Genomic DNA, 23347 nt, shown 5'->3' with positions numbered 1-23347 from the left:
GAATAGGACAAAATAAGATTATATTTGCAAATCATATATCTGAGAAGGGACTTGTATCTAGAATATATAAAGAACTCATAGCTCAATAATAAAAGAATCACCTAATAAAAATGGGCAAAGATGTCTGAATAGACACTTCTCCAAAAAAGATATAAAAATAGCCAAGAGGCACATGAAAAGATGCTCAACATCACTAATCTTTTGTGAAATGCAGATCAAATCTGTAAGATGCCAGCTCACAGCCACTGGAATGGCAAAATTAGAAAGGAAGGGAACAAGTGTGGTATGAATGTGGAGGAACTGGAACCTTCATCTACTGCTGGTGGTAATATAAAATGGTACTGCCACTTTGGTAAGTGATTTGGTAGTTCCTCAAAAGGTTACACATTAAATTATCTTATGACCCAGTAATAATGTTTCTAGATACATATCCAAGATAAATGAAAACACATTTCATTTATCCAAACAAAAACTTGTGTACAACTGTTTCTGACATTCATAATAGCCACATGTTGAAAACAACCCAGATGCCATCAACTGATGAATGGATAGATAAAATATGGTATATTCATATAATTCAATATTGTTTGGCCATAAAAAGAAATTAGCTACCAATGCATGTTAAAACATGAATGAACCAATATGATTATGCTGAATGAAAGAAACCAGTCACAAAAGACTACATTTTATATAATCCTATTTATAGGAAATACCCAGAATAGGGAAATCTATACAGACAGACAGTAGATTAGTGGTTGCCTAGGACTGGGGATTATGTGTGGGTGGGATGGGAGTTAAAGCCAATAGGGAAGAAGTTTCTTTTGGGGGAAAGATAGTTAAAATTAGTCTGCAGAGATGGTTGCATGATCCTATCAATGTACCAAAAAAATTGGATTCTACACATTCTATGGGTGAGATATCTCAAGCTCTTAAAACACACACACAAACGAAATGCACACCCATACATTCACTCACAGTGGAATTTAAAATTTTTGCTTCATGATATTTCAAATGCTGTCTAATATCACTTTACTCAGCACACAAACATTGATGCTCTACCAAGATCTAATCCTTCCAGTGGAGATTGGGTTGCAGAGAGAACTAACCCTTTGCCTGATGGGGATGTTGGACAATTTCTGTGATGTGTGATAAGTAAGGAAGCCAAAGAGTATTGGGATCTAGAGGTGGAGATATAATCTCTACCTCGGATGTGGTTGAAGAAGAGGTAACATGTAAGCTGGGTTTTGAAGGATGAGGATGAGTTTTCCAGACCACAAAGGTAAGGGGTGGCCTGTGGTAATGGCAAGTCAAACAGAGGCAACAGTAAGTGCTTGAAATGCTCAGTAACATGAAGGGGCTTTGAGTGCTCAGGGAAGAAACTGTGGCCAGAGCCTAGGACAAATTCAAGATGGGGCAGACTGGAGATGAAGGGTGGGTATCAGGTCAGTTTTCAGAAGACCTTGAGTAACATGTTAGGGAGTTTCAGTAGCATGCAGCAAGCAGTAGGCAGCCAACATAGTCTGTATAAAGGAGCGATGGGATTATGTTTGTTTTTTAGGAAATGACATCTGGTGATGGTAGAGACACTTGCTTACTTTCTGCTGTGCACCAAACACAAATATTTGAATAAAATGCTTTGCATCCCAAGGAGAAGCAGAGATGTTTCTTACACTTGTCTTGCTATGTCCATCCTTAGTTTACAACTCTTATACGTATACTGTGTTCCCAAAGTTCTCTTCCAAGTCACCGTTTAGAGCCTGGAAGTTTCCCTGTAGAACTAATGTTCTTCACAGTTTTCTGTAACTCCTACCACATCTGAAAGAGTGACAGGCCCGCTGTAGACCCCAATTTCTGAGGGTGCCTGGGCATAGCTCAGCTCCTGGTGTGGGGTAAGCATCTGGTAACAGTATGTGGAATGGATAGGAAATCAACTCAGAATTCTAACAAGCCATGTTAGGGGCTGACCTCCCCTTTCTAAAATAGCAAAGGGTCTCTTCAGCTCTTGGCTTCCCCCCATCACCCTCAGGGTGGCAAGAGAGGTAGAGAGACAGGAGCAAGAGGTAAAGGATTAGCCAGAACCTGGCAGGAAGGCAGGGCCAGAGGCAGCTGTGAGCACAACTGCAGTGTAGCTGAGTTTGTCTTTGGAGCTTTTTAATGCCTTTCATTTGTCGGCATCCCTCCTTCCTTCCTCCCTATCCCCAACTTTGGAGTCGACGCCCAGAGCCATAGTCTCTCTAAAAGGACTGACATTATCTCATTCCCTTCCTTTCTGTTTTTTCATCTCCTCCAACTCTCAGCCTCCCTCTAGCTACAGGCAGGATGCTTGGGAGGAGAGGTGAGCAATGACGGCTGTATCAGATTTCCATCTATGGGGAGGCTGGAGTCAAAACCTGCATGGAGATGGTAATATCAACTGCCACTTATCAAATGTATACTACACACAAGGCTAGTGCCAAGTGTATTACATGCAGTATTTCACACTCTCACGCCATGACTAATGGGTATTATTGTCCCTGTTTTACAGAGGAAAAAACTGAGGCTCAAGGATATTGAATACTTAAATAACTTGTCTAGCAAGTTGCAGAGTTGGGATTTGAACCCACGCCTTTTTGTCTCTGGAGGCTACTCTGACTCTCGGAATTTTGAGTGGCAATCTGTAACTCTGGGTTTTGAGCACTTCTTTCTGAAGTGTGGAGAGCAAGGGCTGGCTGTTTATCCTGTTCAGGTCTGGCTACAGAAGCTTTCAGAGATAAATCACAGCAATTTCATGTTCCCAGTTTTCTTTCCACCATCCTGACAGTAAGCCCAGCAATACCAGGTTTTAGTTATGCAAAAGGAATACTAATTACTATCATTTATCCATAATTACTACATAGCACGATCGTGATCACACGTATCATTGCCTGTGTCAGGGTAACTTTAGTTTCCAGTTTATTTGGTTATACTGAATTCTGTTCATGTATTGCCAGCTTTCGCAGTTCATTGATCACACGTGTCATCTTAAACTTGTGCCTTATAAAATCAAGGAGGATCTTGCGAGGGGGACACAGTGGGGAAGGCAGTTTGGTGAGGGGGGGGAGCTTGACTACCAGGTGAAGACATTTGGAGGGTGTCCTGTGGGCACTCAAGAGCCTAGAAATCACTGGGGGAGGGGAGCAGCATGTCCAAAGCCAAGATTTAGAAGGGGTCAGTTTGGATGTGGTGAGCAGGTTGATCCAGATAGCAGAGATTAGTAGCTGGAGATTATTTACTGAAGTGCAGAAAGTGAGACATCATAGGAAAGTTCTCTTCTCGGATTTAGAAACGTGAGTTTGTACTCCTAACTACATTTACAAGCCCTAACCTTAGATGTGTGCCTGGTGGCAGTTTCTGTATCTAGATTGATTTATTGATTTTTCAGCCTCTTCTAGTCCAAAAATCCCATAATTTCCCGACAGCAGGAATGGCCATAAAAAGGTTGGACTGTGGGAGAGACTGATAACGAATCAAAAGGAATCCAAGATACTCAGATAATTGCTATAGTTTCTCTTCCATGAGTATAATTATTTCGTTAGTGTTAGTTTTTTAGTATTGAGTATGGACTGATATGTAACAGATTTCCCCTAGCAAATGCGGTGGAAAAAACGCATCCATTTGTTTACAGTGCGTCGAGTCGAGTACTAGTTCATCCCCTCCTAGCTGCCCTCCCAGAGAGCCCTAGAGGAAAGGGTGTGCCCAGGTGTTCAATTTCTCATTTTAGGACAGGATTTTCTTGGGTACAGTTTGGCAAAGTGGGGCCCCTTTTTACAGGAGAAAGACCTATCTGTGATGCGTAGGGTAATGCTGGGTGCTGTGATCTCAGTGGTTTAAAACCATGGAAATGTACTTCGCTTGTATAGCCCCCTTCTGGCAACAGGGAAGAGTGGAGATGACTTCACTTCCAGCAGTGGTTCAGGGATTTCAACTGATAGAGACTCCATCCTTAGCACCTGACTTCTTTCTCAGGCCTTCCTCGGTGTCAACATCTAACCCATAAATAGCGGAGGAGAGGGAGAATGGAGCATTACTTGGGAGAAGTTTTAGGGACAGGCCTAGGTGTGGTATATACCACTCTGTCTACACCCTATTGGCCAGAACTCTGTTGTATGGCTACAGAAAATTGCAGAGGAGGGTGGAAATATAGCCAAGGTGGGAAACGTGTGCTCAGGAGGGAAAGGAGACAAGTTTGGTGGGTTGTGTCTGCCACACGAGGTGTGTTAGAATAAAGCCAGCGTTGCTGGGCTGAACAATTTACAGAGTCAGTCCCAACTTCTTGGAACTCTAAGACAAAGACCTTCTAAAGCCCTCACCATCTCTTCTTTGAGTATGTTCAATGCAGGTGGCTTAAATAGACCTATCCTTCACACATTCTGGACGATGCATAGTATCCCTTAAACATTTGGTAGATACTAATGATGGCAATTTACATTCCATCACTGTTTTGTTCATATGAAACTCTTGTTTGGTTCAAGTTTCACTTTTCCCTATAGTTTAGTCCATTTTTCTTGACCTCAGAGGTTTATTAACTTTTATCCTTCTGCTGAGGCAACTCTAAAAAGAACTCTTTAAAAATGACATCTGTAACAGGTTTATGGTCAAGGTTAAATTGATCTCATGCTTAGGTTCAAAAATAGTTGCCATGTTAGATTAAATGAAAGTGCATACACCTTCATTCACAATGTATAGTCAAACCCAGAAAGTGATCAAGGAAACTACGTAGAAAAACACTATTGAGCCAAATTAAAAAAGACACAAAGTAGGTAATTTTGTGATCATAGCTGCCTGTTGCAGCTGTACAAACCAAGCTAATGAGATGGTGATGTAATCTCTTGTTGCAAAGAATAAAGTGCTTTCCCATGAGATTAAGCATGAACTTCCCAACCCTGTGCTCAAGGTCTAGATAGCTCCTCTACTCTCCCCCAAACTCTAGCATCATTATTAGATGTGAACTTATGAATTGAATGATTTGTAGGGTAAAATTTTTGCAATTTAAAAAAAAATCTCGCCTTTAATGTTTATGTTACAGTTCAATAACAAACTTCTCATTGGTCTAATTCCTAATGTCTGGACAATCTTGTAATGTATCCTTTGTAGCTATATCCTCCGTGTTACGTCCCTTGCAGAGCTATTATATTGGCACCTGGAAGAATCAGAATGAACCAGAGTGAAGCAGAGATTTGAAGTTTTTCCTTTTAATCACAGATAGGAACAAATTTCTTCAGTTTGTGTTTTATAACCACGAAGCAATGACTGAGAGATTGCCACAAGCTGGATATTAGGTGTTAGAAAGAGTTAATAAATGCAGCCTGTGGTCTAATCAGAACATCAGCATAATCCCTAGGTGTCTCAACAGTTGTTTCTTTAAGAAATCTAATCTTTAATTTTTTAAAAGCTATATTCATAGAATCTGTGCAGAGCAAGTGTTTAATTCATCTTCTCAAAACCTCAAGATGGCCGTGCATTAGTTTGTGTGACAGTGAACCACATATAAGCATAGTTCTGGTCCTCCTGTGGGCTTTAAATCTGTGAGTGAGCATGCCCCATGAGGAAACAACCTGGGGTCTGTCCTATCTTCCTTTTTATCCCTATACCCCACTCTGGGCCAGACATCATGCGTGCTCCATAAATATTTGTTGAATACGTAAAGGAACATACGGAATATTCTTCCTTGAAATAGGTCACCCTGCGTTTCAGATTTAGAAGTTGAGTTTAGTAGACACCACTTAATTTCCATCATATAAGAAACACATGTATTTTTGTTTACCTTTAATATCATTAACTTTTTCATAATTGAAGATCATCCAAGATCATGACTTGCCTTCCCGTTTCTAGTCATTTCTTACCACACATATATTAGGCAAGCTATACACGTTTGTCAAGTTGATTCATTTATGTAAGATTTTTGTCCAAATGTGGCCAGAAAAAAGAAAACAAGTAAAACTTAGTCTTTGGCTGCTGGCTAATGGAAAAATTGAAACTAAGATGACCTGAACTTACTTAGTCAAAAGAGGTAGCTTAGTATATCAAATGAGTATGAGTATGCAAATTTCCATTTACCGAATACTGGCAACATGCACTGTCCCACTGGCTCCTCACTGCAAACCTGGATGGAAAGTGAAGTTTCCAAAATCCCATTCTGATCAAGGGACCTCCCAAAGGCACAGGGCTAATGAGTGTTGAGTTTAGCTTTCAAAACCTAGACTACTTATTCCAAATTCACTACACCTTCCTATTAGTTAAATGTTAAGGGTTTGTTCTCTCGTTTTCTCTCTCCTTCATTGTGTGTGTGTGTGTGTGTGCACGCACGCGCGTGTGCGTGTGAGTGTGGGGGGGGGGGTTGAGTTGTACTTTGAGGGTATGTACTATAGCCAGACTTTCTAAAGCACTAAGTTTCAGTATAAAATGACTAGCCCAAGACGTGAAGGCTGTCCTTGCTATGCTGCAAACCAGCTGTGCAAGACCTAAGGAAGGTCTTCGCCTCTGTCTGGGGCTCAGTCTTTTCTACTACAGACACGGTGGAACGAATCCCTGAGCTATCTCTACAGGGCAGGATGGTGGGAGACGGTGCAGCTCAGAAGGTTCATGAATATAAAAATACCATCATCTCTGTAAAGTATGTCATCAATAAGTATTGATTGAAAATATTTATATTTTAATGTACATAGGAAGGCAGTCGTGGTTTTTAATAAAATTGCATGTGAATATCCTTGGCTCTTACTCATAACTTTATTTTTGGACTTCCCATCTGTCTCCTAATATGTACAAGAAACGTCCCCAGTTTAATGCAAAATACAAGATAAGCAGGTGTTGGGCATTCTGCAATGTAAATTCAGTGTAATCTTCTATTGTTGTGTACTGTAAACTGTGTACAGAACAAGTGCAATGTTTATGTTAGAAAATACAGCTGCCTTGATCTTGAATGTATTCCAGTTATTTAAGAGTACTTAGGCGTTTTATTTTTTAATTTGTAGTTAAACATCTTGACAGAGACATAGTTTTTTCTTGCTCTTTTAATTAAGGTCCAGCATCATATCATAGTTGTTGTTTGACATCATGTGACAGGAAAGGTTTCTGCCTTATAATTCTACAAAGGATGGATATAATGAAGTATTTAAGACTTTGAAAAACATAAACCTGGATAAGAAAGGGGTTGGTGAGCATTGTTACTAAAATTATTAATACAAAGGTGCCTCTTTAAAGGAGGATTTTTAATTTATAAATTCTTTGTTGGTGTGTTTGTTATTCTTTCTGCTTTGGCTGATCAGCAACAAAGCTCGGGGATTTCGTAGCAATGGCATTTCATTTCATGAGAAAAATCTAAAAGCATTAAAGATGCTTGATCTAAAATGCTATGAAATGAATTAGTATAAAATAAATGCTTACACACAACTGTAGAGAGCTTATTATGCACCAGGCTCTGTGCTAGAGCCTTACATATTTTGCCACCTTCACGCCTCAGTGACACCTATGCAATTGGCGTTACTGCACTTCTGTATTACAGTCAAGGAAACAGAAGTTATTAGATTTGCCCTAAGTAATGCCCCTAGTGAACGGCTGAGCTGGGCTTTGGATTCGTCAGTCTGACTCCAGAGCCAGTGCTCTCCTCCCACCCACCCCCCANGTCTGCAGTCAACAGCTATTAAAAAAGGGCATAGCTCCACTTGTATTGATAAGGCATACTCTCAAAGGTACATTGTTCAACCTCCAAGAAATACTGGTAAGTGGCAAAGCAGGGCGTAGGACAGTGGGTACAATATGCTACATCTGTTCTTTTTTTTTAAAAAAAAAAAAGTATACATTTCTTTGCAAGGTCTTTAAGGTTACCTTTAGGGAATAGTCTGGGACTCTGTGAGACTGAGGTCACCGTGAGACTTAAATTTTATTGTATGTCCTTTTGAGTTATCATTACTGTGCACAGAAAACGTTTTAAAATCCAGCGTGAAAATGACACTGTTAAGAACTAGTGAGAACAACTCTTAACATATCTTAAGAGTTTCATATATTTAAAAACTCTGCTTCGGAGACATCATATCTCTCTGTTTATTTTAAACCATAAGAAATGGGACATTAACACTGCCCAGAGAGTGTGCTGATCCAGGAAACTTGGGTGCTGGGCCTGGTTATACCACTAATCAGCTCTGGAGAAGTTACTCATTCGTTGTCATCAGGCTTCAATTTTCTAAGCTGTAAAATGAGGAGAGAACAAGTTGTCCTCTGACATGAAAAACCAATAATTCCAAAATAAGTGATAAAGAAACTTTTTAAAAAAGATTAGATTCGACGGATATCCTGGAAAAGCAAAATGGAGGGGTGTGTATCTAACCTAATGGTCTGCAACCTGGCCTACAGCGGGAAGCTGGAGGAACTGAAGGAGACGATCCTGGCTGATAAATCCCTGGCTACTAGAACGGACCAGGACAGCAGAACTGCATTGCATTGGGCCTGCTCAGCTGGACACACGGAAATTGTTGAATTCTTGCTGCAGCTTGGCGTGCCCGTGAATGATAAAGATGATGTGAGGACTAGGCAGAGCTGATACATGCCCAAGTTATCTGTAGCCTCCAGACGGGTGTTCACTGAAAACGGAGTATTCAGCTCACAAACAAAATTGTAACCTTTACAACTAGGCAGTCACAGCAAGGGGCCCTGGTGACCACGCACAGGACTAGAGTNATTCGTGGTTAAAACTAAGTGGGTTCATGAAAAGAGTGCCATCTTGACTCTCTGTGGTCAAAGAGGCACGTGGCTACTCTGAGTGGTACCTGTCGGTGGCAGCGTGTTAGAATTGCAGTGAAAGTTAACAAGAACAGGCAGTTGGTCCTCAGTGCAAAACCAGCATCCTTTCTGTCATAACTACTGGAGAGATATTTCTCAGTTCATTAATACATAGTGTGTCAGAGTCAAATATAGGTTGTGTTCAAGACTAATTACTCTACCGTTTCAGTGAATCTTTTGTTATTGATTTGTAGAGATCTATCAAGCATAGGTTCTTCAGAATTTTCTATAATTTTGGATTCCATGAATTGTAACAGAAGTTGGCAGACTTAGTCTGTAAAGAGCCAAATAGGAACAATTGTATGCATTGTGGGCCATATGTTCTCTGTCATAGTAACTCAACTCTGCTGTCACAAAAGCAACAGTACAGTGGATAGTACATGAATGAAGAGGTATGGCTGCACTGTTGCAACAGCAACAGTGGATAGTACATGAATGAAGAGGTATGGCTGTGCTCCAGTAAAGCTTTTTTTATTTTTAAATTTTTAAAATTAAGTTTATTTATTTATTTTGAGAGAGAGTGAATAGCGGAGGGGCAGAGAGAGAGGGAGAGAGAGAATTTCAAGCAGGCTCCGTGCTGACAGCACAGAGCCCAGTGTGAGGCTCCAGCTCACAAACCGTGAGATTATGACCTGAGCCGAAACCAAGAGTTGGATGCTTAACCACCCTAGGCACCCTGAAAACTTCATTTGCAAAACGGGCACTGGGACATATTTGGCCCGTGGATCATAGTTTTTGCTGCCCTGGAGTTGTAATAAGCTTTCCCTTTGCACTGCATCCTGAGATAAGTTACCTGATGGCCTCTCCTCTAATTCCTGAGCATGGGAATAAATGCTCCCATTCCACCTCCCCTTACCTTCAATTATTTCTTTCTGAATAACCTAGTTTGCAGATGCAACCCTCCACCACACACCCCGATGCCAACCCTATTTTCATTTTACAGGTTGCCTTCCTTATTTCTTTTTATTCCGAACTATTTTCTGAAGACAAGTAGTTATAGTTGTTTCTTTTGCATTCCTTTGCTTATAGTACCATTTTTACGTGATTTCAACCTTTACCCCCCAAAATATTTTGTTCACATATCTTCTGGACCTAGGGAATTGTGGTGAGCCTTATTTAGAATCTTTAAGACATGACTGGTTAACCTATGGCTAACCATATTCTTCCCTTTCTTAAGTGAAGATCACCCACATTTAAAAAGCCACTCTCAAGGAGCAAAAGGGTCTGGGCATAGAATTAGTCTTGGCAAATTATCTGCAAAGACAGATGTTGGTCTCTGAACTTAATGCATTCCTGGAGAGACCCCTGCCTTGGCCAGGAGAATTGAGAACAGGCTTTGCCTGTAGGAATAGTTGGCTTCACTTCTAGACAGTTCCCTCCCAACCCTATTCCAGTTCGTATCCTTGTCCCTTCCCTTGATACAGCTCCCCGTCTCCATCCCTTCTTCTCTCCCAACATTTCTCAGTTCTAAAACTTCACCTGCTCTGGACAAACTTGATGCAGGCAAAGCTTTTCACTTGTACGCATGAAGGCTCATAGATTATTGAGATTTACTACGTGCTTTAAATTCACTACTTTTCCTATTCAGCAATGTGGCTATAGCCCCAGATAAAGGTGATTTGTGCGATCCATCTTGCTTTATGTCTCACTTGACATTCTGCCTTTTTCGTGACAGGTTGCTGAATGCTATAAAGCCAGGACTTGTTAAAAAGATCAATAGATTGCCTACCCCCATTGCGGGATTGGTGAGTATCCAGAATTGAGATTTATTTTCCAATATTCCTTTGCTCTAACCTAAGGGTCATGACAGTGCCATTTTCTACCGTTCTCCCCTGCAATACATATTCCACTTGAATGAGAACGCATTGAATCCATTAAACCAAGAGGTCACTTAAAAATGAAAGATCGCAGTTAGGCTTAAATGGCATCTTGATCTTTGTTTGTATTTTTCCCATGAGTGACAAGAACCTTCATTCTTAAAGAGGTAAATTTGTTTTGGGGTGAGAGGATGATAATTAGGTTGACCCCAGGGGAGGAATGGGATTGTAATGATAGTTTTCTCATTTCAGTGTTTCTCTGCATTCCCCTAGAAGGAAGGGGTGAGGGGGGAAGGAAAGAGAAATTCATGATTAACAAGCAGCACTTCCATCATAAACTGCTGTTTTCAACCTTAAAACCTACTTGTGTTTAAATACCATATTTGTAGACCAACTCTTCTAAACACATAATGGACACTAAGGTGATCCTTATGTCATCTGGAGAATTATTTAAGCAAAGCCCTTGCCCTTCTGAACCTGTCCACTTAAACAGACAAAATTCACATGTTCACACGTGATCAGAAGCAGGTTTTTATGCATTGATAGGTTTCATAATTCTTGGCAACTAATCTTAATTATCTAGTTGATGTTGCCCTTGATGTAAAAAGGGGGGAGAGGTGGAAGATCAAGAAGACAAACATACCTTGGTTTCGGAAGGAACATGCACACATACACATGTGCACAAAAACTGAGGATATATGTGGCCTGGTAAGGACTCACTGTGTCTATTGTGACCTCCTTCTCTGCATGTGGTTTTGCAGAAAGCAATTTGAGAAATGTCAAGAATTTAGGCAGCCTCCTACATAGACCTTACTGATTGTTGTTGAAAACTTTCTTAGCCATATCAGGATGACTAGTTGAAATTAGATGTATCCCCTCCCCCCAAAAAATTGTGTTTGAGAATGTGTGAGGGTCTTGGCACCTGACTTCAGCAAGTTGAACAAAGTTGATTTTTTTAAATCATAATAATTTCTATTTCTGTGGATGCATTTTATTTCCAATCCTAGTTAGTCGTAAGCTGGTGATTAGTCATTAAAAATCCTTCTAATTTTGTTTACCAGAATCATGTAGCCAAGTAAGTTAATAAAAAGATAGATATAGTCAGACAAATTTGGAAAGAGTGGATTTGAATAATTTTATAAAATAAGTAATCCATATATCTGTATTATATATTGTATATAGTAATATGTACATATATTACTTTTAAACTTTTTATTAAGTCCATTTCTTCCAAATGTTAAGGTCATATCTTAATGATACTGACACATATCTGTGTGGCCCCAAGCCTGTGGCATCTCCCGACCTTGGAACTCTGGGATTTAATGTTATAGGAACAAAACGTGTAGCCTGAAGTCAAGGGAGATCCCAACACAATAATAGAAGCAAGCAGCCCAGAGTCCAGAAAGCCAAGGAGAGAAGGGTTTTGAAGCCTTAATTCAAATGTGAATCATAAATAATTTTAGTGAAATTAAGCATTTAGGACATGTGCATTGATCTTTACATCATTTCTTATCACAGAACAATGTTGTTCTCTACACGGTGCCTCTGCTTGAAGCGGGCAGGAGTTTGAGTCATGAAAACAAGGGGCTCTGGTTGCTTTCCTCCCATTTCTGTCCTTGACTTTTATTTCTCCCCTTTCCATTTTCATTCGAATTTCCTTTCTACTCTATCCTTTCCATCGTTTTTCCTCTTTCTTACCCTTTTCCAAATAATACTTCCTCACTTATCTTCATTCTTCATCACTTATATCTTCTTTACCAATTTGTTACTGTGATACTGTCACTTATAATAAGAAATAAATATTTGGTCTTTGTCCGCTTCTGGCACAGAGCTCCTAAAACCCTTGGAACTTCCGAAGCAGCAGCGGGAAGATCTTTGTGGTAATATTTGGTCTTTTGTCATTGGTTCCTGAAATAGATCCAGTTCCTAAAGTTTGAAGGAGTATCTTGTTATTCATACAAGCCCCCTTGACCACACCTGAGTTTATGCTAATGAGGTGACTTTTGGAAAGCCCCAAGGGGTGTGGGGGGAGCTGGTTGCCAGGGGAACTAATCAGGTGATTAGAGGGCTGAAACTTTCAGCCCCAACCCCCAGACTTCAGTGAGGGGAGGGGGGCTGGTGATTGGCCAATGGCCAAAGAAGCCTCCATAAAACCCACAAAGGACAGAAGTTTGGAAAGCTTCCAGGCTGGGGAGCCCATGGGGATTTGGGGAGAGCGGTGGTCCCAGAACACATGGAAGCCCTTTCCCACATATTTTGCCCCACGTACTTTTTCATGGGGCTGTTCATCATTTATAATATCTTTACAATAATCTGGTAAATGTACATACATATTTGTATCATTTATAATATCTTTATAATAAACTGGTAAATGTACATACATATTTGAGTTCTGTGAGCCCCTCTAGCAAGTTAATCAAGCCCAAGAAAGGGGTCATGGGAACCTCAGATGTATAGCCTGTCGGTCAGAAGCACAGGTAACAACCTGGCTTTGGGATTGGCATCTGAAGTCGGGACAGGGGAAAGTCTTACAGGACTGAGCCCTTAGCCTGTGGGATCTGATGCTCTCCAGGTAAATAGTGTCAGAATTGAGAGAATTGCTTGATGGTGTTGAAAAAACACACAACAGAGTTATCCTTAGTCCAAAAAAGTACTTATCTAAGTATAGTTAATTGCTCCCCATTCATTAATGATTCCTGGAATGACAAATCTACTCAATCCCTTCTCCTCTCTTTCCAATTACCTTCAAAACAACATTGTCAAAAACTAGGGTGGTAGTTGGAGTCCTGGTAAGAAACAAAACGGCCACCCTTCTCTCCTCCATCCCTCCATTCTGTTAATGTCCTTCTAGCTTCTCTCTTCAAACCTACAGTCTACTGTCTTTCTGTCCCCACATTCTTGTCTGTCTCCATGACTCCAGCTCTTCATAGCAATGACCCAAATCATCATTGCTCACCACTTGTTTTTCTCCTGAGCTCTGAACCTCTTGTTCTGTTTATTGGACAGCTCCATCCCAATGTCCTACCAGCACAACTTAACAGATTCAGATTAGACTTAAATGACCACTCCCACTCACTGATCCCCAATGCCAGTAAAGACATCATAGACATGTGCATGCCTGGTTCAGCTCTCAAAAGAATTTGGCAACTTTCTCCAGTCAGTTCACTTGTCTGTGTCTCCTTGGCCACCGGACAAGGCCTAGAGTGGGGCTCATCTTTTGCCTGGATTATTACAATCAACCCATAATTTCTCAACGATTATTCACTTTCATGTATGATGCCTTTGCTCATGATACTTCTTATGAATATAATGCTTTCCCCCTGGATTCTTGACATAATCTTGTTTATTTATCAAGAACCAGTGAAAAACCACTTCCTTTGTGAAAACTTTAATGTTCATGGTGCATATAATCTTATTATAGAATACAGTTACCATTTCTTGGTTTAGGAAAAATGACTTAATATATTAGAGAGATAAAAGGTAACTGTTGAAATATGCTTTGGGGAGTAAGATTTTGAATAACTGTTGTTAGCAGTTTGAAATAGGACATGTGTAAATGGTCTAGTATTCATGCTAAGATACTGTAGCCTTAAACAGTTAATTGGCCATAATCAAACTTACCAATACGTATAATGGGTACAAATGATGTAAGGTGTCTTAGTGATGCACTAAGAAGTCACAGCATCACATAGATAGAGTGTATGCCAGAATATTTGGCCCAAATCCAAACTCTGAGGGTACAATCAGACAAGTCCAATTTGAGGAGACCTGGTGTGAAAACACCTCCCATCGCCCAAAAGCTGGAGAAATGGTTACAGATGACAGGTGACTTCAGAGATATGCCAAAGGACATGTGATCCTTGATTGAGAAGGAGCAACTGTGCTCGACATTTTGAGGACAATTGGGGCAATTTGAGTGTAGATTGAATATTGGATAACAATATTCTCTCAGTATTGAACATCCTGAATATGCCAACAGTATTGTCAAAGATACTGGTGTAATTAGGGGAATGAATTCTCTTGTTGGCAGGAAGCATATTTAGGGATGAAGTGTCCCAACGTGTACATTAATTCTCAAAGTGTTCAGCAAAAAGAAGTCAACGTGTGCAATATATAATTTTATATATACATGCACTAGACAGAGAGACACAAAGAGAGGAAGGGAAATGTGGCAAAATATTGGATCTAGAGAAAGGGTATACAGTTTTCAGGGTACTGTTTGTGCAACTTTTTGGTAGGCTAGAAAATTTGCAGTACAGAGTTGGAGATTAAAGGGCATGAATTCTCTTTTCTTGAGGGACTCACTGGGGTCTTGAATAAGCAGTAGATTTGAAGATGGCAAAGGCCATCGTGGTATAGCAGAGATGCAGTCTTTTGTGTGGGCATACTCTTCATGCAACATTTTCTTCTTCTTTTATTTGCGACAGGAAAGAGCAGACAGAGCCCCTCAAGTGCACCTATAGACTTCTAGGCTAGTTTGAACTTAGTCAGGGGGTTGACAGGTCACTGACCATCGAGTAAGCAAGAAGTCCTCAGTAGCGGGAGCCATGGAGATCTAAGAAGCATGGCAAGAGGGCTTTTCATACGGGCAACCCATGCCCACGGGTCTTAATGGCCTGGTGTTGAGAAGACTCCATTAAGATAGACCAACTGCTTGACTTGAAGATAAATAGAAAAGTATGTTTCCACATAGCAATCCCAAATTATAAACACGTGCAGATTTACAAAGGCACGAATAGGTGTATTTGAGCCCCTGCATTGAGCTGTGGTTACAAAGAATTCAGGGGTGAAGGTGTTAAAACAAAGTAGTTGAAAATGATTTCCTGGCAAGAATGCAAAGACCCGGATCCGGGTCTGGGTTTCTTCTGTAACGATTGCTGACATACGAAGCCGCGTGGTGACTGCCTGCAGATGCGTGCATTCTTTTCTAGGTGTTAGTGATCCTGTTAGCGATCGCCAGAGAGAAGGACCTCAAGTTTAGGTCTTGGCATACCAAAGACTTTATAAAACGCTGCCCTGTAGTCTGCCAGCTTGCGCAATCGAGCCACATCCTGAAACTCAATTTAATGGTCATTAGAGAGTGTGCTAAATTGTGTTTCATCCCAGAAACAGACTTTGTGCAAGAGATACAAATGTATGCAATCCTTGCTAACAATAGGAATTTGGGGATTAAGCTTTTTCCTTGCCCAGATTTTAATTGTTACAGCCATTGTGTATGTGTGGGGGGGGGGGGGGGGGGGAGAGGGAGGAGAGGGGGGCTGGGGGACCTGTGTTTTTTGCTTCTGTCCCGGCTCAGCACTGGGTAAGGTGAGGTCTCTCCCGCTACAGTTTCTCTCTCTTCCTTTCNGGGGGGGGGGGGGGGGTGTGTGCACGTGTGAAGTATAATTGGAAAGAGATGATATTTGGGGATTCTGCCCCCGGGTGCTGAACCTTTCTAGAGCTGTCATGAAATATTTGCTTGATCTTGCATGTGAATCCATGAGGATGAAAGTGATCTGAGAAAAAGGGAATTTTACGGCTGGAAGGGCATCTTAGAGATGTTTGTTTTACAGATGAGGACATGTGGGACTATAAAGGGGAACTATTTGCCCGAGATCCCAGAAAGAGTAAATGCCACAATGGACCCAGACTCCAGGCTACCCTCCTCCTTGGTTGTGTTACTCATAAATGCTCCCAGAAAGAGGGGAAAGCAAAGACTCGCTTTTTTATAAAGTTCATCTCTCTTTTTTTCTTTTTTCCTTTTGGCCACTACCATCAAAATATCTTCCCAAGCTCTATAAAAGGCTTTGTACTTCATGGAACGTCTCTTTGCCTGATGAATGCTGGAAATTCGACTTTAGCTGGAGTTCAGTAGAATATAGCAGAAATGAAACTAGTTGAATTACCCTACCATTTAGTTACCCTGGCCCGCTCAAAAATTTATTCTTTAGAAAAAGGATGTATTTTTCTTTAATCAAAAGATAATATTTCAAATAGACTTAGAGCAGAGCTTCCTGAAATGGATAAAAATGTAAATTTCTATCAACTCTGTGTACTTTAGGAAGATTTCAAAGGGTATCTGCTTTATTTTATGAAACTGATACCAGAACAGTTGATGTTTCCTTGTTCGGGGGAGGTCAGAACAGGGGGAAGATGAAAAGGCAGTCGAGATTTCCACCTTATGAGAAGATTAAAAATATTATTCAGGACAAAAGGCAAACACATGGAGCCGTTGAAAACTGAGTAGCGGTTGTGAAAGCCCTTACACAAACTTAATAATTTTAGGAAGACGACAATGCCATAAATTTGAGTCCCAGGTGTTTTGGTGTGTGTCTGCCAAGAATTTCCTGCAAATTCTACCTGGAGGTTAGCTCTTGTGTGCCTCAGCTCACCCCCTGCAGTGTTTGATACTTTAGGTTTGTACTCCACAACTGCCTTTGGAATTCCTCAAGCAGTTCCCTTCTCTTCAACAGTCTGTCTTATAGGTGTCCCCAGGGGAAGCTGATCCAAGTTGTGTTCTCTGCCTCTGTTTCTCCTCCGGTTAAAGTTAACTTCTTAGGCCAGGAGGAAGGTAGAACAGGCACAGAGGGAGGCCAGAGGTGTAAGTGACCAGAGTGATCACCATCATACATGAACTACCTAGCATTTGTCAGGTCTGGTGCTAGATTCTCCTTAATCTTTACAATTGCCCTGCACTGTAGTTACTGCTGTATCTTTATGTTTCTCAGGAAACAAAGGTGCAAAGGAGTAAGCTACCAGCTTTCCAATAAAGAAGAGGCAGAATTGAAATTTGGATCCCAGTTTGCCCACCTCCAGAGGCCATACCCTGTCTACTGTGTTGCACTATGTCCTTTAGGCCTTACACTATGTCATTGAACCTCAGCACTCCTGAACATCGCTTTTACAGATGACAGCCTCTAAGGAGATTGCATATGTTTTTAGAAGACAATCTCTTATCCCATTCACATAAGATTTATTAACTTTACCACATTGAGACAGTGGCCTGTTTTAAATGTAGTATTTCTACCCATCTATAAAATCAATCTCCATGTGGCCACACCTCAAGCATCATAGTTAAACAAGCGCTAGTTCAATGAGTGATGAAATAATAGGGAACATTAGAAATCTTTGCTGAAATCTTCCAAAAGAAAGTCATAGAGTGGTTTCATTTATAACATGCAGCAAAATTTCTAAAACACTCTCCCCTCTATTTTTCACTCTTAACACACACACACACACACACACACACACCCTTGCCAGCTTGCTTCAAATCTCTCTCCATCTCCAATTACCTAAAATCTTCCAAACTCACACTGTACTAGGTCTCGTCTGTCTTGCTTCTAATCCCTTTCTCTGTCACTAATAACCCTCAGCCTTTTCTAGTGCAAGGCAATCACTACACTCAGCTCCTTTCAACTCCCCCTTCACACATGGTTCTGATTCTGGATAACAAAGACTCGGTAAGAAGCAGACTGAGAATTCTCCTTCATGGCCAGGGGAGGAGGAGCGACTTGGAACACTCCCACTCCGTGTTTCTCCTGCCTTTCTGGTAGTTGCACGGTATGATGAGGGGTCTCTGGAGGTGGTCTTGCTCTAGTTTAGGGGACAAGTAAAAGCTGGTAGGTGAGTGATGTCCTGTGCGAAGGAGGTATTTTCGCTGAAAAGGAATGAATAGACCTTGTGAAGAATCTCAGCCAAAATTGAAATGAATGACACACTTTCCTTTATCCTCCTCCCTGGCACAGTGAGAGAAACCTCGGTTGTTTCCCATTCCACACACAGAAGGAGAGCTCAATTTGCTGCTTTTGAGTTTGGTGCCAAAGTAGGGATTGTGGTTAGCATTCTAGTAGATTTGGACATAACAGAACACAGGCTGTAGAAAAAACAACAACAAAGTGCATGGGGTCTTTGGTACTCAATCCTGCATTCAGTTGAATGATGGAATATGAACCTAGAGAGTGCTCAGTGTCTTTGATGCCCCCTCACCCCCAAGTCAGTAGGGCATTGCTAGTTGTAACAGCTTCCACAGGTAGCTTCTAAAAGTACAGATTTTCTCATGTCCCTTATCCTCTCAAATGACTTTCTATGGCTGCGCACTGCATTTGGAGTAGAAACCAACTACCTCAGAAAGTCATTTTGGCTTTCCCTGAGGTGAGGTAACATTCTAGGTTTATTTCCCATTGAATATATGACGTAGGAACCAGAGCTACAGTTCACTGGTGACCTAAACCAAAAGACTTGACCACGTAGTGAATACAACACGAAAATGTGACCATTGATGAGAACCATTCTCCAGTGAGTTGGACAGAGTGAAAGGTAACTTTGATTACTACCAGTGTGATTGAATCCAGCCAATAAGTTAGTCCCCTTGTACACGTTCTTTGAGTACTTTGGAAGATTCAGTAGAGACTTTTTGTCCTTTCCATTCTTCCTGTGTTTACTGTCTACCTTCTGATTTTCTCATTTGGTGAGTATATTAGTTATCCGTTACCATGTAACAAATGACCCCCAGACTTAGTGGCTTAACACAACATTTATTATCTCATACTTCCTGTGGATCAAGACTCTGGGCACGGCTTTGCTGGGTCCCTGGTTCAGGGTCTCTCAGGAGGCTACAGTCAAGGAGTTGGCCAATGTCATGTCAAGACTTGACTAGGGAAGGCTCTGCTTCTAAGTTCACTCATGTGGATATTGGCAGGATTCAAGTCCTTGCAGGATGTTGGCCAAAGCCATCCTCAGTTCCTTGCCGTGTGGACCTGTTCACATACAACAGCTCACAATGTGGCAACTTGCTTCATTAGAGTGAGCAAACAAGAAGAACCAGAGAGAGAGAGAGAGAGAGAACAAACAAGATGGAAGTCACAGTCCTTTGTAACCTTATCTCAGAAGTGACGTTTTATCACTTCTGCCGTATTCTACTAATTAAAAGCAAGTAACAGAAATAAGATAAAATAAAAACAAGTCACTAGTCCAGCCCACATTCAGGGGGAGGAGGTTATACAGGACCTGTATATAGGAGGAAGGGTCACTGGGAACTACTCAGAAGCGGCCTGCCACACTGAGTGAAACAGTATGTTTATTGAGAAATTTGGGCATAGATTTCTTATTTTCCTGAAAATGCATCTCTTATTGTTACAGAGCTTTAAAGATAATACAGTTTTCCTTGGACCACGTCTCTTGAGTGGCATCTAACGTCTGTCTTCCATTTTCTTCTGCACACATACACCAAAGAGAGATGGTGTGTTCTCTTTTGCTTTCCAAGTAAAAAATCTGCTTATGACTCAAGACATAATCCTGCCTTTCAGGAGATCACCTCCTGGGAGACAAATACACAAATAAGGTCTAATAAACATAGGCTATGAAATGTTAATGAAATAGAATATTCAAGGAAGAAGAAAAGGAGAAAAATTCTATTTGAGATTAAGAACTTTGGAAGTTGTGGGATCTGAAATGGGCATCTGCAAATAGTGAGGAGCACTGGAGTTGGGGGAAACACATTCTAGAATCTGGGGATGGAATGAGGAAGGCTCTGAGCCACAGGAGCCTGGGTCTTGTCTGTGAGGGGCTCATATTTCTGCCTATGGCTGCGGCTGGAGCCTCAAGATCCCTGAGAGAAATCAGTGCTAGGGAAAGCAGACAAGAAATAGTAAGTGGAGACCAGAAATGCCAATGCAGGTGTTTGCCCATGTTTTGTATGCGGTCAGAGCCACTGAAAACAAAGGAATCTTGTATTCCAGACAACTCTGGTGGCTATGGGGAAAGCAGATTGTGGAAAGAGACCATCAGCAAACGTCAGTCAGGAGACAAGTAGTACAAATAAGAGATAATGAGGACCTAAATCTTTAGAAACAGTGGGAGTGGAGGTGAGAAGACAGGATTTACGTTTCTGCGTTTTTCCCCCCAATAGAATATGCCAGCAGTTATAAGACATACCATTTTTTAAAAGTATGACTAATTGAAAAAAAAAAGCTGCCAATTAAATTATGGCATAGCGCTAAGACACCAGCAATGGAAAGATGTGTCTTTATTTCAGAGGTTTATAAAAAAACGAACTTTATAGAATTGGTAAAATATGATAAATAATCTCGGGAAGATGACATCTACATTTTGGACTTGAACAACTTGGAGGATAGTGATGCCATTAATAGGGACCATGGGAGCAAGTGATGAGGGGTGGGTTCCAAGAGAAAAGATGAATTCTCTTTTGGACATATTGAGTTGGCTATATCTAAGAGATATTCATTCATGTGCAGATGTCTGGCAGACAACTAGAAATGTTGGTTTGGAACTCAAGGAAAAAGTCATAAAAAAATTGGATGAGGTTAATGAATGGATTATTTTGAAGTTAAATCCTTAGGCTTACAAATATTTGAAGACAAGTTATTTCTTTTTCTAAAGCCACAAGCTTTGAAGTTTTCCACCCCAAATTATAGTCTTATCTTTGGAGCGTGTGAGCTACATTGGCAGAGAGAGTGGGGAGGAAGGAGACGCATTGAAATTAGTTTGAGACCACAGGCGGAGCCCTTAGCAATTGTATTTAGATACAAAAATCATGACAGATCGTGACTTAGAAAGATCTTTGTGTAACTGACTATTCATTGAAGTATAATGTTCTACCAATCCCGTGCCCTCTAGCCTCTTTTATATTCCACGATACTTACCTCTTAACACTGGGTAGGCGGGTCAGTTTGCTAGGGCTCCCGTGGCAAAGTACTGCTGCCTGGGGGACTTAAATAACAGAAATTAACTTTCTCACAGTTCCGGGGGCTGGAAATCTAAGACGTAAGGGTTGCTTCCTTATGAGCCCTCTCCCCTCTGCTTGCAGACAGCCATCTTCATATGGCCTCTCCTGTGTCTTCATATGGTCTCCCTTCTGTGTGTGTGTGTGTGTGTGTGTGTGTCGGTGCCCTAATCTCTTCTCATATGGACACCAATTATATTGGATTAGGACCCACCCTAATGACTGAATTTAATTCCTCTTTAAATACCTTTCTGCAAATACAGTCACATTTCTGAGTTACTGGGGGGCTTCTGACTTTAACATATAAGTAGGGAATGGGGTTACACAGTCCAGCCCCTAACAGCGAGCAAGCCAGCTGACCACTTAAATTCTTGTTCACATATGTTATGAATGCCTAGACTTGCTGGCTAAAACCCTCTTCACGCACCACAAATTATTTTTCCAAGCTTGTTTCCGTAATTATTTTATGTCTCTGCCAAGGTGGAAGGTTATATATAGCCGTGCTATAAAACTTTTTTTTTCTAGCTTTTTTCCCCCTTCCTGTCCCTGAAAAAAAAAAAACCCCAAACCAAAAAAGCCATTCTTTGAAGAAAGAAACCACTTGCTCTCCCTTATCTTTCATGAGACAGCATTTAGTAGTTTGTGACATTACATCAGTTCCTCACTTTTTCCCCCTCAGGAACAGACCTTCAGTTAGGAGCTGTGAGGAAAAAATATATAATAGCAGGAAATCCATATTTCAGTCTAAGTTTTACTTCTTTTTTTTTTATAGTTATAGTTTACCTCAAGAAGAAATTTCTGTAGAGTTAAGTTTTAGCTTGTACTCCAAATCTGGAAGGGTAGGGATTCTGTTGTTTCACAACAGGAAAAAATTTTACCTGATATCTGCACACATTGCATGAAAGGCTGAGACCGTGCTGGGTCGAACCAGGACTTCTCTTAAAATGTGCCATAATCTGAGAGTGTTTTTGTAGGAAGTTTGTCTTGGCAAGCGTTTCAAAAGAACTTGCTAGACACCTCTCTTGTAATTAGCTGGCTTCCTGCTGGAATCTTAGGTCTCCCCTCACCTCAGTCGGTGCAAAAATTAGCCTCCCTCCCCGTCATTCTCTCGCCAGTATAAAATATTATATTTTGGAGTCCATCGGTTGATATATAATTTATCATTTATTAGTAATTGTTGATATTTAACTTTGTTGAGTTTAAAGTTTTCATTTGATTAAATATTTTCCCTGTTTATTAAAAAACAAGATGACGGGTGCCTGGGTGGCTCAGTGGTTAAAGCGTCTGACTGGCTCAGGTCATGATCTCGGGGTTCGTGAGTTCAAGCCTCACATAGGACTCTGTGCTGACAGCTCAGAGCTTGAAGCCTGCTTCAGATTCTCAGTCTCCCCACCTCTTCCCTTCCTCCACTTGCACATGCACACTCTCTCTCCTTCTATTTCAAAAATAAATAAAAATGTTAAAAAAAAAAAAAGATGACTGACGTGATGTTATGAGAATGACACTCACCTCAGCCATCATCTTCCTCCCTGAAACCCATTATCCTAGGCTAACCATGAAAGAAATATCACACAAACCCAAAATGAAGTACTAAATACCTGAATAGTGCTCCTCTTAACCGTCAAGGGCATCAAAAACTAGGAAGGTCTGAGAAACAAGGAAAGTCCAGGGGAAGTGAAGGAGATAGGATAACTTTCCAAGATGGGATCTTAAAAAAGAAAAAGCACATTAGGGGAAAGGCTAATGAAATCCAAACAAAACATGGAGTCTAGTTAACAGTAGCATACCAATGTTCGTTCGTTCATTAGCCGTGTGGAACGTGTGGTGTAGCAATGTCAAGTGCAGGGTGTGGATTATGCTGGAACTCTCTGTACTACCTCTGCAATTTTCTGTGAATCTAAAAAATGTACTGAAGTAAAAAGTTTACTTAAAAAATAGAATAAAGATAAAATAGAGCATAATGCACGGAAACTATAAAATAGGCAAAGAAACACAGAAGTTATTAATAAATCTTGAA

The 23347-nt window shown here is 40.8% G+C and overlaps 1 protein-coding gene across 5 annotated transcripts in view; it reads left to right on the top strand.

Annotated features, from left to right (window-relative positions):
- The window catches only part of LIMCH1 (LIM and calponin homology domains 1), a 323338-nt gene that overhangs the window by 136806 nt on the left and 163185 nt on the right, over positions 1-23347 (top strand). For all 5 annotated transcript variants that reach the window (XM_077758883.1, XM_077758881.1, XM_077758882.1 and 2 more), the window contains exon 3: positions 10469-10538. In XM_077758883.1, coding sequence (XP_077615009.1) covers positions 10469-10538 — 70 coding nt within the window. The remainder of the gene's footprint in view (positions 1-10468; positions 10539-23347) is intronic.

Source organism: Crocuta crocuta, unplaced genomic scaffold (genome assembly GCF_008692635.1).
Source record: "Crocuta crocuta isolate KB4526 unplaced genomic scaffold, BGI_CrCroc_1.0 scaffold223, whole genome shotgun sequence".
In the NCBI taxonomy this organism is placed as follows: Eukaryota; Metazoa; Chordata; class Mammalia; order Carnivora; family Hyaenidae; genus Crocuta; species Crocuta crocuta.
Note: the sequence above shows the minus strand (reverse complement) of the source record. Positions and strands in the feature narration are given on the sequence as shown.